The sequence below is a fragment of the Spermophilus citellus genome (assembly GCF_964194105.1).
Source record: "Spermophilus citellus genome assembly, chromosome: 4".
In the NCBI taxonomy this organism is placed as follows: domain Eukaryota; kingdom Metazoa; phylum Chordata; class Mammalia; order Rodentia; family Sciuridae; genus Spermophilus; species Spermophilus citellus.
The window spans coordinates 116,034,935-116,047,666 of NC_138185.1; the positions used below are offsets into that span (position 1 = coordinate 116,034,935).

The window sequence follows — 12,732 nt, forward strand, 5'->3', positions numbered from 1 at the left end:
TGTCTGTTATTAGGTACATATATTGACTTATCATAGGACATGTCCCTAGAAGTGGGATTGCTGGACCAAGGAGGAGAGATGTCTGTGGTTTGGATAGACAAAGCCAGATTGCCTCTCAGAGGACTGGACCACCGTGTATGCCACCAGCCACAAGTGACAACTGAAGCCCCTTTCAGCTTTAACAGTTCTGATTCTGTCTCCTGTCAGTCCCAGCCCAGGAGAGAACTTTGTAGGGAGCTTTTCTGAGACGGCTCCTAGAATGGCCACAGCTGTGCCACACGCAAGAGAGCCCACACTAGATACCAATTGCTTTCTGGCAGAACTTCTAGGTTATTCTGCACAGATGGTTTCTGAATTGTAGGAAATCAAAAAGCTTCCAAAGAGTCACATTTTCCTGGAAACCTACTCTCCTGCTGGGGTGACCCAGCCCCACAATCTGTGCTTGCCTGGCACCTGAAAGCGAAGCTCAGATTGGCTCTGTGGTCCAGTGTGGTTGTCACTTGTCTATTTACATCTCAAATGATGGAGGTGGGGGATGTCTATTTACATCTCAAATGATGGAGGTGGGGGGTGTAGCTCAGTGGTAGAGCACTTGCCTAGCATGCCCAAGGACTGGGCTCAATCCCCAGCACCACCAAATGTGTATACATGTATTTTTTCAAACAATTAAAATAGGATAATATTTAAAATCCATTTCCTCAGACCCACTAACCACATTTAAAGTGCTCAATAGCCACAGGTCACTAGTGGATACCATCTTGGACAGGGCAGATAGAAAACATTTTTGTAGAACATTCTACTGGATTATACTGCTCCAAAACAGTGACCCTTTGTATGCGGCTATTAAAAATGAAAAGAGGGTTGGTGTTTAGCTCAGTGGTAGAGCATGTGCTCGTCATATGCAAAACCCTAGATTCAACCCCCAGCATATGGAAATGGTAGGAGACCTTCAATGATACACAAAATTATAAGAGGTTATGAGGGGCAAGGGGGAGGGGGGAAAAAAGGGGAGAGAATTGAACAACAGCAGAGGAGATAGAGAGGGAAGATGGGAGGGGAGGGGAGGGGAGGGGGGATAGTAGGGGATAGGAAAGGTAGCAGAATACCACAGTCACTAATATGCCATTATGTAATAATGTGAGTATGTAACAGTTGTGATTCTGCAATCTGTATTTGGGGTAAAAATGGGAGTTCAAAACCCAATTGAGTCTAATGTATGAAAGATGATATATCATGAGCTCTGTAATGTTTTGAACAATCAATAAAAAAAAAAAAGTACAGAAGAATGACAACTAAATGTCATCAGTGATCCTGGACTGGATCCTGGTCCAGAGAAAAGATGAATGGCTCAACCAGCAAAATTTGGATCAGGTCTGATATTAGCAAATAGCATTGCACAGTGTTAATTTCCTGGTTTAAAAGAGTATACTGTAGTTACGTAAGACGTTAATATTTGGGAAAGCTGCTTGAAGGGTATTTGGAAATTCTTCATACTATTTCTGCAACTTTTTTGTAAGTCTGAAATTATTTCAAAATTTAAAAAGTTTTAAAACATAAAAATTATAAAATAAGGGCTGGGGTTGTGGCTTAGCATAGAGCACTCGCCTTAGCACATTCGAGGCGCTGGGTTCAATCCTCGGCACCACATAAAAATAAATAAATAAATAAAATAAAGGTATTGTGCCCAACTACAACTAAAACATATTTTAAAAATACTTTAAAAATTTATACAATAAGAGGGGGAAATGAGCATGCACTTGTAAGGAGCCTCTGCCATAGACATGCCAGGCCAGGCTGGGACTCACTAAGTTGCTAGCTGTAAAGAACAGCAGCCACAGGCATGCTTAGTCACAACTGGACACAGTTGATAAGGACCATCATCTAGAGGCAGGCAGAACAACACTGGAGCGTGATAACAATGAGCACCAACTTGGAACTGCACATAAACTGCTTGTCCTGCCACATCAGAGAGCTTTGCTCTGAGGAATCAGTGAGACTGGCCACCTTGCTGTCCATCCATCCCCAGATCGAATCCACCATTCCCTGATGTCCAACCATCAGCTGGAGAGAACCACTGGACAATAACATCATCTGCTCTTCGGTTAAGAGAAGTTGCGTGGCATCAGAGGTACTTTGGGGCTCAAGGTTGCCCTAGTATTGTGTGATGTGCTTGTTGTGTTAATTAGTGTGCATTAGATGCTAGTTAGGGTGCTCCAGCATACCCAACACTTTTTGCATTAATTGTTTGTGTTTGATGATTGGTGTGATCGAATATACGCTTGCATTTAAAGACAATACACCTCTGAGTAATTATTAATAGCGCCACTCACAACAGCACCCCTCTTGTCCAAATATACAAATAAATTTGTAACTATAGGTAGGTGTGGGACAAGCGTGCCATTCTTAAAAACCAGTGAACAAAACAGGTGTGGTAACACACACCTGTAATCCTAGCTGCTGAGGCTAAAGCAGGAGGATCACAACTTTGAGGCCAGCCTCAGTAATTTAGTGACACCTTGTCTCAAAATAAAAAGCTATTGGGAATGTAGCTCAGTGGTAGAGAGCCCCTGGGTTCTATCTCAGTACAGTAAAACACAAGCACACACTAACAGTGAACAAATTAAGAAGAGTTCATTTTGAAAGAGACAGATCGAGCCCTTTCCCCGGGTTGTGTGGGAGGCCTGCTGGGTTTGACAACAGGCCCCATCATCTGATTAGTGGTGTGACTTGGGCAAGTAGCTACTCCTCCCTGGGCCTCAGTGTTCTATCTGTAAAGATGTCCCTTGAATAGCAGGGAAGAGACTGTGAGTGTCCAAGATAATGGAGGTGAAAATGAGCAAAGAGCCAAAGGACCTGGGACGGGATCATCTGCAAAACCTAGAACAGGCCTCTGGACCAGTCCTCCCAAAAAGGATTATAAGCATTTGCCTGCTGGTGTCTGCTTCACTACGCACTTCAGTAGAAACAGTTGTGGGTCTGTTAACAGTGGTCATTTGAAAAGCACTTAAGGGTTGGTCATCTTCTGTTCAGGTGGCCCCTGATTACATGGCTGTGCACCTCCTGGGGGCCTTCGGCTCAGCATTTGCTTTCTTCCTAATACTCTCTGCAAAACACAAGAATCTTATGGCTTCAGTTCTATCCTCCAGGGCAGGTTTTATATTTTAATTTCCTGCCAGACTTGGTGCTAAGAAAAGGTACAACAATTTTATATGAGAATATTTTGGAAAAAGATAAAAGCCATCCCTAATTCCTCCACCCCCAAATAATTCTCTGCTTTCCCACCTTGCCTATGGCAGCCACGGGTCAGCCAGCACCCCAGGGACATTACAGTGTTTAAAACTTTTTTGTCGTGAGCTGATTTTGTTTTTTAATGAGGAATTAGTGCCAGACCTTTTATCCTCCTGGCCTGAAGGTCCCACGGGACTCTCTGAGTCCCAAATCAGGATTTTGGGATTGGCATGATTAAGTAGGTTGTGATGACCTCAGAAGTTTTATTTTCCAGATCTGACTGGTTCAACTCATATTAAGCCGGTTGGGTTCTCAAGTCTTATTTTGTGAAAAAGAAGTCTGAAGGCTGTTCTAGACTTATTCCAAACTAGGGGCGAAATTCAAGGCATGGAGGGTTGGCAAGGGAGAGATTATATGGGGCTGTGAAAATCAGAGGGTTCATTTAGGCCGCCCACCCTCACTTCAGGGATGGAGAAACCAGGGTCAAGGGGCACTGCGATTTGCCCAAGGCTCCTCCTGGGTTTGAGGAGGAAGGAGGGCTAGGACTAGGAATCTGGAAGATTCGGATAGCATCACAGCTTTCTGGTCTGAGCAGCCCCTTAGGGCTGGGCCACATTCCAGCTAGGGGCACACAGCTTGTGAGCCCAACTCTTACCAGCCAGGTCCCTCCTGCCAATGGCCACCAGGCCCTCGAACAGCGCTTTACTGGGATTCTCACCAGCCATGACCACGCCATGCAGCCAGATGAGCAGCATCCTGTGGCCATGTTCCTGATAGCTCCTGGTGCCTGAGGATGACAAGGGAAGAGAGAGGAGCCATCCATGTCTATGTGGCCTTCTGTAGCCTCCTGAGCATGCCCATCTACAAAAGAGGCCAAGGACCACCTCAGGCCTTTCTAGCAGGCTCAGCCCAGAGGTGGCTGGGGGTGGGGAGGAGCCGCATCTCAGATGGGGTGGTGTCAGAGTTTGTATCTCAGGGACCTAGAACATCCCTAGTCCCAGGCTTTCTCCTGAGCATCTGCTACACAACCTGTCAGTGTCACTCTGAAGAAAGAAATAAATGGCATATGTTCCTACAGTAGCAGGATGCACACAATTATGTGCCTCATCTCTTTGACTGGTCACAATTTGTGCCTTGCATGCTAGTGGTCCTGTTTTCCAGTGAGAAGAGGGTTTACTGAGAGGCAGAGCTGGCCATGTTCTTTTCCCTACACTAGATGTTCTCAGCCTTACCTGCTCCTTGGAAAGATCCGGAAAGCATGGGAAAATATTGGCACCACGGGCTCACCTCACCCCAGTGCAGATGTGCCCGAGTCTGGGTATGGCTTAGGCCTTGAGCAGTTTCAAAGCTTCTCAGGTGATCCCAGGATACAACCAGGTTTGGGAAATAACTGTCCACACTATCCTATGTCCAGTGTTGGGGGTTAACGTGTTTTAAACCCTCATGACTAAGTCAGATTTTCCTGCCTGGGATGCAGACAGATGCTTGGCCACATCATCAGATCCAGATTAGTTGGTTCACTGTATCCTGTGACTTTTTGTGTTCTTCTCTGGGCCCTCAGCAGACACTTCCTCATGGTGCTTGCCCTTGATGTGACTGGTGGGAAAACTCAACTGGTCAACCCACTTATCTCAACACAATTAAATAGTATTTTCCCCAACTCCCACAATTTACAAATTTCCTTTATCATACATGAGAATTCCTATCTGTAACAGAGTTTACGTTTGGACTCTCAGCTTAGGTTGATTCTGAAGACTGTGAAGTCCTCAGGTCACTGGGAGGGAGAGGGGGGATACACCCTGTGCAAGGGGCCAGAGTTGGAAAGGGACATGTGGGTTGCACAGCTTTTTTCCTCAGGAGCCCCTCACCCCTCTGTGCTTTGGTTGCTGGGAGGGGGGCAGGCTGGCACCTGTCCACTGCTGCTCGATGGCATAGATGTGTGCCTCGGTGAACTCCCAGGAACATGCCAGCTTCTTCCACTCCTGGGGCCGCAGATACCTGGAGGCCAGTCGCCACAGCACAGAGCGGAACTGCTGTGTTTCTTGCTGATGGTCCTGCTTAAAGGACAAGTTCTTCCCCGAGGAGTCACTGGGGTCCCTGCATGAAAGGTGGTCCTGTGGGTAGATCCCAAAAGTGAGGGGGTTTCCGTGCCAAGCTCCCTCTTGTGGTCTTGAATAGGAGTAACACAGGGCTGCAGCCCCAATTACCCTATGACCACATCTGCTGAGGAGCCTGGAACTGGAGTCAGTGGGGCCTGAGGCTCAGTGTCCACTGGGGTCCTGACTCCATGCCATGCCTTGGAACCCAAGGTGCTCGCACACTCCTTCCACCCAGAATTCGGTTTCTCTCCTCCCTGACCAGCAACCCCATTGCCATAGTCAAAAGAGCACTCCTGGGCCACCTCCTCCAGGAGGCCTTCCCAAATTCCTCTGGTCAGAAGCCTTTCTCTCTCAGTGCTTTTTGTTTGATTTGGTTTTTGATTTGTTTGTGTTTTGGGCCCTGTGCATGCTAAACAAGCCTTCTACCACTGAGCCACAGCCCCAGTCCCTTTTGGGGTTCTTATAGCATGTTTGTCAACAGAATGACTCAGAAGCTATGGCCAAAACCAGGCAGGCCAAGCATCAGGCTTACCAAATCCCAGCAAATAGTGAAAGCTGGGGTTACAGGGTCCTTCCTAGGCAAAGCAGGTAATAACATTAGGGGTTACAAAAGAATTTGGAAATAGCATAAATTAAACCCACAAAAAACTAAAGCCCCCCTAAAGGTAATGGATGTTGAGTTCTGGTTGTTTCAAAGTTCAAGGTGAAAAAAATTACCTGGCATTTGCAGCTCCAGATCTTGCATCCTGGTCAACCATCTGTGGCCAGTCACCTGGGAAGTGATGACCCAGGAGCCTGGTTCTCACAGGGTATTAAAAATTGTTTCTTAGGGGCTGGGGTGGTAGCTCAGTGGCAGAGCACTTGCCTAGCATGTGTGAGGCTCTGGGTTTGAGTCTCAGCACCACATATAAATAAATAAAATAAACATACATCAACAACTAAAAAAGAATTGTTTCTTAGGGCCTGGCATTGTGGTGCATACCTGCCATCCCAGTGGCTTGGGAGGCTGAGGCAGGAGAATCACAAGCTCAAGGCCAGCTTGGACAACTTAGTGAGACTCTGTCTCAAAATAAAATAAAAAGGACGGACAGTGTGCTCAGTGGTAAAGCACTTGTCTAACAAGCACTTGCCTTAGGTTCAATCTCCAGTACTTTGAAAAAAGTTCACATTAATTTCAAAAACTAAAGCAAATGCAAAAGTTTTCTATGTATGAAGACATCCCCAAGGACACCCAAAAAACTCCCCATTCCCTATTGGAACAGCCCATACGTGACCTTACATTCTGCTCCTCTACTTCCCCCAGTCTATGGAGGATATCACCAATCATTTCCAGCACACTTTCCCTCTAGGTTCAGAAAGTCACCTAAACAAAATACCCTGCAATTTCAATCACCCGGAGATGTCAGTGAGATGGAACCAACTTGCCATCTCCTTATTCACCCATGCAATTCAGTCACGTGCATTCGCCAGGAGCTACTGCAGTGTCCAGCCTCAGGAGCACAGGCGTGGATCTCAGTCTCAGTGTGCCTGGGTGCAAAGCAGGGATTCTCACCCACTTGGAGACAGGGACCCCAGAACTGGCCAGGACCCGAACTCAAAACCAGCTCTACCCAGAGCTGAGGCTGTTCTCTTCCCAACATAAGGAACCAGTGGAGCACGGGGCCCCCATACCTTCTCCCACCTGTAGAAACGGTCTGCTTTTATGATCATGTCCACCAGGTTGACGTGGTTGCTGCGGGCGGCCACTGCCAGGGCGGTTTTTCCTTGCTGCAAGCAAGAGGCAGAAGGGAAGTCCGAGTTTCCACAGGAGGGGTGCAGCGTGGCCTCTGCCACTGACTGTAAACAGCCTGTGAGCTGATGTTAACCCCAACCCCATTTTTTTTAGTTGTAGATCGACACAATACCTTTATTTTATTTATTTATTTTTTTTTATGTGGTGTCGGGGATTGTACCCAGTACCTCATGCATGCTAGGCAGGCGCTCTACCACTGAGCCACAACCCCAGCCTCCCCAGCCCTATTTTTCAGATGAAGAAATCAGAGCCCCGAGAAGAGAGTGTGGGCTCATTGGTTCATGTTTGTTCACCCTCCTGCTGGTGCCAGCTCCTGTGCCCCAGGCTTTCCAGTCACCTCCAGGGACCCACAGTGGGATGGGAAATTGCTCTTGGCATCTGGCCAGCTTCCCTGGGGGCCCAGCTCAAAGCAGGGAGCCCTTTCCCAGGCCTAACCTGATCCTGGTCCCCAACTCTGACCCCACCACCCAGGCTGACCTTGCTGAGTAAGGTGTGCAAGTGCCTTCCCCTCATGCACCTGTGATCTCCAGCCTCATCCCAAGCCTTCAGCTCCTCAGAGACTTCCAATCACTGGAGGAAGTAGCCACCCACAGGCACAGTGTGCCAGGAAGTGTCCCCAAACCCTGGTGCACATGCAGAGGGTGCTGGGTGGTGATACAGTACTCCTGCTACTCCCCACAACCCCTCAAGGTGATTCAGGGAGTTCACCATCTGGTGGGGGCCAAGAGACAGAGAAACCATAGACCGCGCCTGGGTGGAGGCTGAGGGACCTCAGAGGAGGGAGGGCAGGGAGTGGGAGGGCAGGAATGCTTTCTCAAGGAGGCTGCTTTTGAGCAGGGGAGAGGACTGAAGGAAAGAGACATTTGCAGCAGGGTCTCCAGCAAAGAAGGAGGCCGGCTCCGAGCAGAGGTACCTTATCTCTCAGGGTTAAGTCGACCCCAGCCACGAGGAGCATCTCTGCTATGTCCTGCCAGGCATGCTCAGCGGCCAGGTGGAGGGGCGTCTGCTGCCTCTGGAGAAGCCAAGGGGACAGATGAGCAGAAAAGCAAGTATGGTGGCCTGCTGCTCAGTGCCAGGGCAGGACCAGGGTGGGACAGGCCCAAATGGGCCTTAACAAAGTTATGCTGTGGGGCGGGGGGTGGGGGTGAGCTGGGTTTAATCATAAACATAACACTCCATAATGAGCCTGGTGAATTTCTAGTCCTTTTATATATTTGAGATCATCTTGTACATACACTCTCAATCTTATTTCTCCACCTACCATACTACTTGCCATGCATTATAAACTCTGATAAACACCATTTTTACTAAACTCTGTAATGGCCTATTTATGTCTGTACCATAATTTACCTAATCACTTCTCTATTATTAAATATTTGGGTCATTTTAAAATTGAGAATTAATAGTGAATAATGTTTTAAGTTGACTTTGAAGCAGGGGTGTGTGTGTGTGTGCAGAGATCAAGCTCAGAGCCTTCCTTGCACACGCTGAGGTACATCCCTCTCCCTAAAAATAAAAGTCTCTGTGCATGAGCTTTTAATATATTTCTTGAGGCTTCATTCCCTGAAGGGCAAATGCAGATCTTTGCAAAGGTATATGACATAGTCTGCCAAACTGCTTCCCATTCTCCAGTGGTTGTGTGGGCTGGCACTGACTGTGATATGGTTGTGGGGGTGGTTGTGGGGACAGGGATTTAAAAGGGCTCCTTACAGATCATAACTTCAGGACTCAGGACTCTTGTTATATAAGAATGCCCCTTTCACCTATCCCCTGAGAATTTTCTCTAGGGAAAAGAAATCAATGAAAGTTGAAAAGAAATCAATGAGATGTTTACTGCAGCATTTAGTGTGTGTGTGTGTGTGTGTGTGTGTGTATGTGTGTATGTACACATATATATAATACCTAATATTATATACAATATTATGTATGTTATATAATAGATAATATTATATGTACTACATATATAACATATACATATTATATGTATGTGTATATATATATAGATATAGATAAAAATCTATCTCATAGTAAAAACTGGAAAACATCCAAAATGTTCAAAATAGAGAAATGGTTAATAAAATGATATGCTTTTAACAGATATTCAAACAACATTTAAAAAAAATGGTACTGGGGATTTAATCCAGGGGCACTTTACCACTGAGCAATATACATTCCCTTTTTATTTTCTTATTTTGAGACAGTGTCTTGCTAAGTTGCTTAGGGCCTCTCTAAGTTGTTGAGACTGACCTCAAACTTGTGATCCTTCTGCCTGAGCCTCCCAGGTCGCTGGGATTACAGGCATGTGCCACCACAACTCAGCATCAAACAACATTTTTAAAAGCTAAAAAGAGTAACAACTAAGGTTATCATTACATATAATTATAATGTACCAATAAAAATTATGGGAAAATAAAATAAAATAGAAATAAAAGCTAAAAAGCAAATTTCTTTACTCTGGGCCACTCTGGGAACCATGGCCCAGCCCTGCCAACCTTAGAGAGCACCCAGAGGCTCCCTGGGCCTGGATGGTTTCTGTAGACACTTACATTGTCGATGGCATCCAGGTTACTGTGGGCCTCGATGAGGAGCTGGACCAGGGCAGGGAAGTTGTGTCTCACAGCCAGGTGCACAGGAGAAGTACCCTGCTGTGGGAGGAGACACACGGATCAATGGATGTGTCCCTCCTAGGACCTGCCCTGCCCGGCTGTAGGTTGGGGCTGGGAGTCAGGAGCAGGGAGGGGTAGAGTGCTTCTGGGTTTGGCCCTTCTGGCATCTTAAACTACATTGGTGGTCTGAGGCAGTCACAGACCACCTGAATTCCTGAAGCCATTTGTAAAACTGGTCCTCAAAGTGAGTGAGGGTCTGCACATCCAAGATTGAGACTACTATGCCATCTTGGATGTGTGCTCACTAGGTGACACCAGACAAGCCATTTCCTGTCCTCTGCTATCTTCATCTGATAAGTGATCTTTGCTAAGGCCTCTTCTGGCAACACCACCTTCAGATTCTCTACCTTATTAATCCACATGTCTTGGAAGCACACAGGGATTAACCCACATGTCTCAGAAGCACACATTCTTAATAGTTCTTCACCTTCAAATGGAAACAATGAGCTTCAGAAAACTTAAGCAACTTTCCCAAGAACACACAGCATGGGCCAGCATGTAGGCAAGTGCCTGATAACTAGTTATGTATGAAATGAATGAATAAAAGAATCAGATAGGAACAAAAAAAGAGACTTCATTCCAAGCCCAGTGCTCATCCAAGTCCTCTTTTGAGGCTGGGGAATATCATCCCCAGGGGTCCCCTTTAGTCCCCTGACTAAGTAATACAATGGAGACACTACCCCAACATCCCCCTCTCTAGGCAATGGAGTAACATACATACTGTGGAACAGTTCGAAGCCCGTGAAGATGATGGTATAGATCTATACTTATTGTGGAAATTTATGTTCATCTGTTCAGCATAAAAGAGTTATAGAACATATAAATGTATATATATATTACAGAATGCCCACTATTGTCAATACCAGTTTAGGCCAAGGTCAGGGAAAGGTTTTTTTCAGTATTAGAAAACAAGATTTTCACAATACCATCATTTGTAATAAATAAGGTGATTATCTATCTAGACAGGGTAAGATAGTTGCCCCTACTCTGCCCTAGTAGAATTAATTTTAAAAAGTTATCTAGAAGCCAGGAGCAGTGGCACACACCTGTAATCCCAGCGGCTTGGGAGACTGAGGCAGGAGGATTGCAAGTTCAAAGCCAGCCTCAGCCACTTAATGAGGCCCTAAGCAACTCAGTGAGGCCCTCTCTCTAAAGGACTGAGGACATGGCTCAGTGGTTAAGCACCCCTGGGTTCCATCCCAACTACCCCCCCAAATAATAATAATAATAATATAGAAGAGAAGAATATCCAAGTGAATAGCATTTAATATATTAAAGCCCACAAGAAATGACACAAATTTAAAAAGCTACCGTGTTCACAATGATGGGCAAACAATATGAAATGTCTATGAAGGGTATAACTGGAAATGATTAAGACTCATGTAAACCAGAAGTTACATAAAATCAGTGAAGGACATAAAGAAATAGCAAGACATCATTTTCCAAGTGAAAAAGTTAAATATTATAACGATGACCACTGTGTCATTATTTTCAGGTTTAATGTAATCCCAAACCCCGAATGTCAAGTGCCATGAAAAGAAAGTTTTAAAACCCAGGTAAAATTACTCTGAAACTTCAACCCGTCTCCTGAAATCATTTGCAGATGAATGTGGTATCAAGATCAGGCCAAAAAAAGGCCTGTGAGAGGGGATGAGCCCAGACTGGACAGTGGCCCAAGGGCAGGAGCCATCATGGTGGCTTCCCAGGAGGTGGCAGGCTAGAGATACCAAAACAAAATATGCTGGATATGCCTCGGTCTTCCAGGAAACATGTGGTGGGGAAGGAGAATGGTAAGAAAATAAGTACAGCTTTTTCACTATTTTACATTTTGTCAATAAAATCCAAAAGAACCAAAAAGGACAAAAGGTCTTCCCAACTCATCACCCTTCTGCCCCATCCTCCCTACCCACCAACCCCACTGATAATCAGTCACTGCTTTTCTCAAGCAGGGGGCACTACTGGGGATTGAACCCAGGGGTACTTAACCTTTGAGTTTCATCCCCAGCCCTCTTTATTTTTTATTTTGAGACAGGGCCTTGCTAAGTTGCTGAAGCTGGCTTTGATCTCACGGTCCTCCTTCCTCAGCCTTCCAAGTCGCTGGGGTTACAGGCATGTACCACCATGCCCAGCTCCAATTACTGCTTTCATCTGACTAATTCCAGAGATTTTTTAAGTATATATACAAGCAAAACCTTTTCTAATTCAAATTTAAAGTTTGAAACAATCGCAGATTCATATGCAATTAGAAAACAATACAGAGATATCTGGTGTGTGCTGTAGTCAGTTTCCCCAATGCTACTGTAAATATCCCAAGGAGGGTATTGACAAGATCAGAAAATCCACTGATATTTAGACTGCTCCAGTTTCACCTGTGTTTGTTGTGTGTTTACTTCCATGCAATTTTATCACCTGTGTAGGTTTCTATATCTGCCACACAGTCAAGACAAAGAACAGTTCATCACAAGGAGCCCTTATGTTGTCCTTGTATGACCCTTCTCCCTCCTCTACCTCACCCCTATCCCTAACCCCCACCAACAAAATCTGTTTATTTCTATTGTTTTCATTTCAAGAATGCTAAATACGTGGGCTGGGCATGGTGATACACACCTGTAGTCCCAGCAAATCAGGAGGCCGAGGCAGGAGGATCAGAAGTTCAAGGCCAGCTTCCGCAACTTAGTGAGACCCTAGCAACTTCATAAAAAAGAAAGAAAAGAAAAGAAAAGAAAGAAGGAAGGAAGGAAGGAAGGAAGGCTGGGGATGTAGCTCAGTGGTAGAATGTCCCAGGGTTCAATCACCAGTAGCACTTACACCAAAAAAAAAAAAAGTTGTAAAAGTAGAATCAGACAGACATAAACTTTGAGACTGGCTTTTTTCACCCAACATAATTCCCTTGAGATCTATCCAAGTTGTTACACATGTCAATAGTTTCTTCCTTTGCATTGCTGAA

General features: G+C 45.6%; 1 protein-coding gene across 1 annotated transcript in view; it reads right to left on the reverse strand.

The window, feature by feature from the left end:
* Positions 1-2,735: 2,735 nt before the first annotated feature.
* The window catches only part of ANKDD1A (ankyrin repeat and death domain containing 1A), a gene marked incomplete at its 5' end in the record, with an annotated part of 28,621 nt that continues 18,624 nt past the window's right edge, over positions 2,736-12,732 (reverse strand). The window contains 6 exons of the mRNA XM_081292280.1: positions 2,736-3,103; positions 3,884-4,015; positions 5,138-5,342; positions 6,999-7,094; positions 8,033-8,131; positions 9,666-9,764. Coding sequence (XP_081148406.1) covers positions 3,042-3,103; positions 3,884-4,015; positions 5,138-5,342; positions 6,999-7,094; positions 8,033-8,131; positions 9,666-9,764 — 693 coding nt within the window. The 3' untranslated portion in view covers positions 2,736-3,041. The remainder of the gene's footprint in view (positions 3,104-3,883; positions 4,016-5,137; positions 5,343-6,998; positions 7,095-8,032; positions 8,132-9,665; positions 9,765-12,732) is intronic.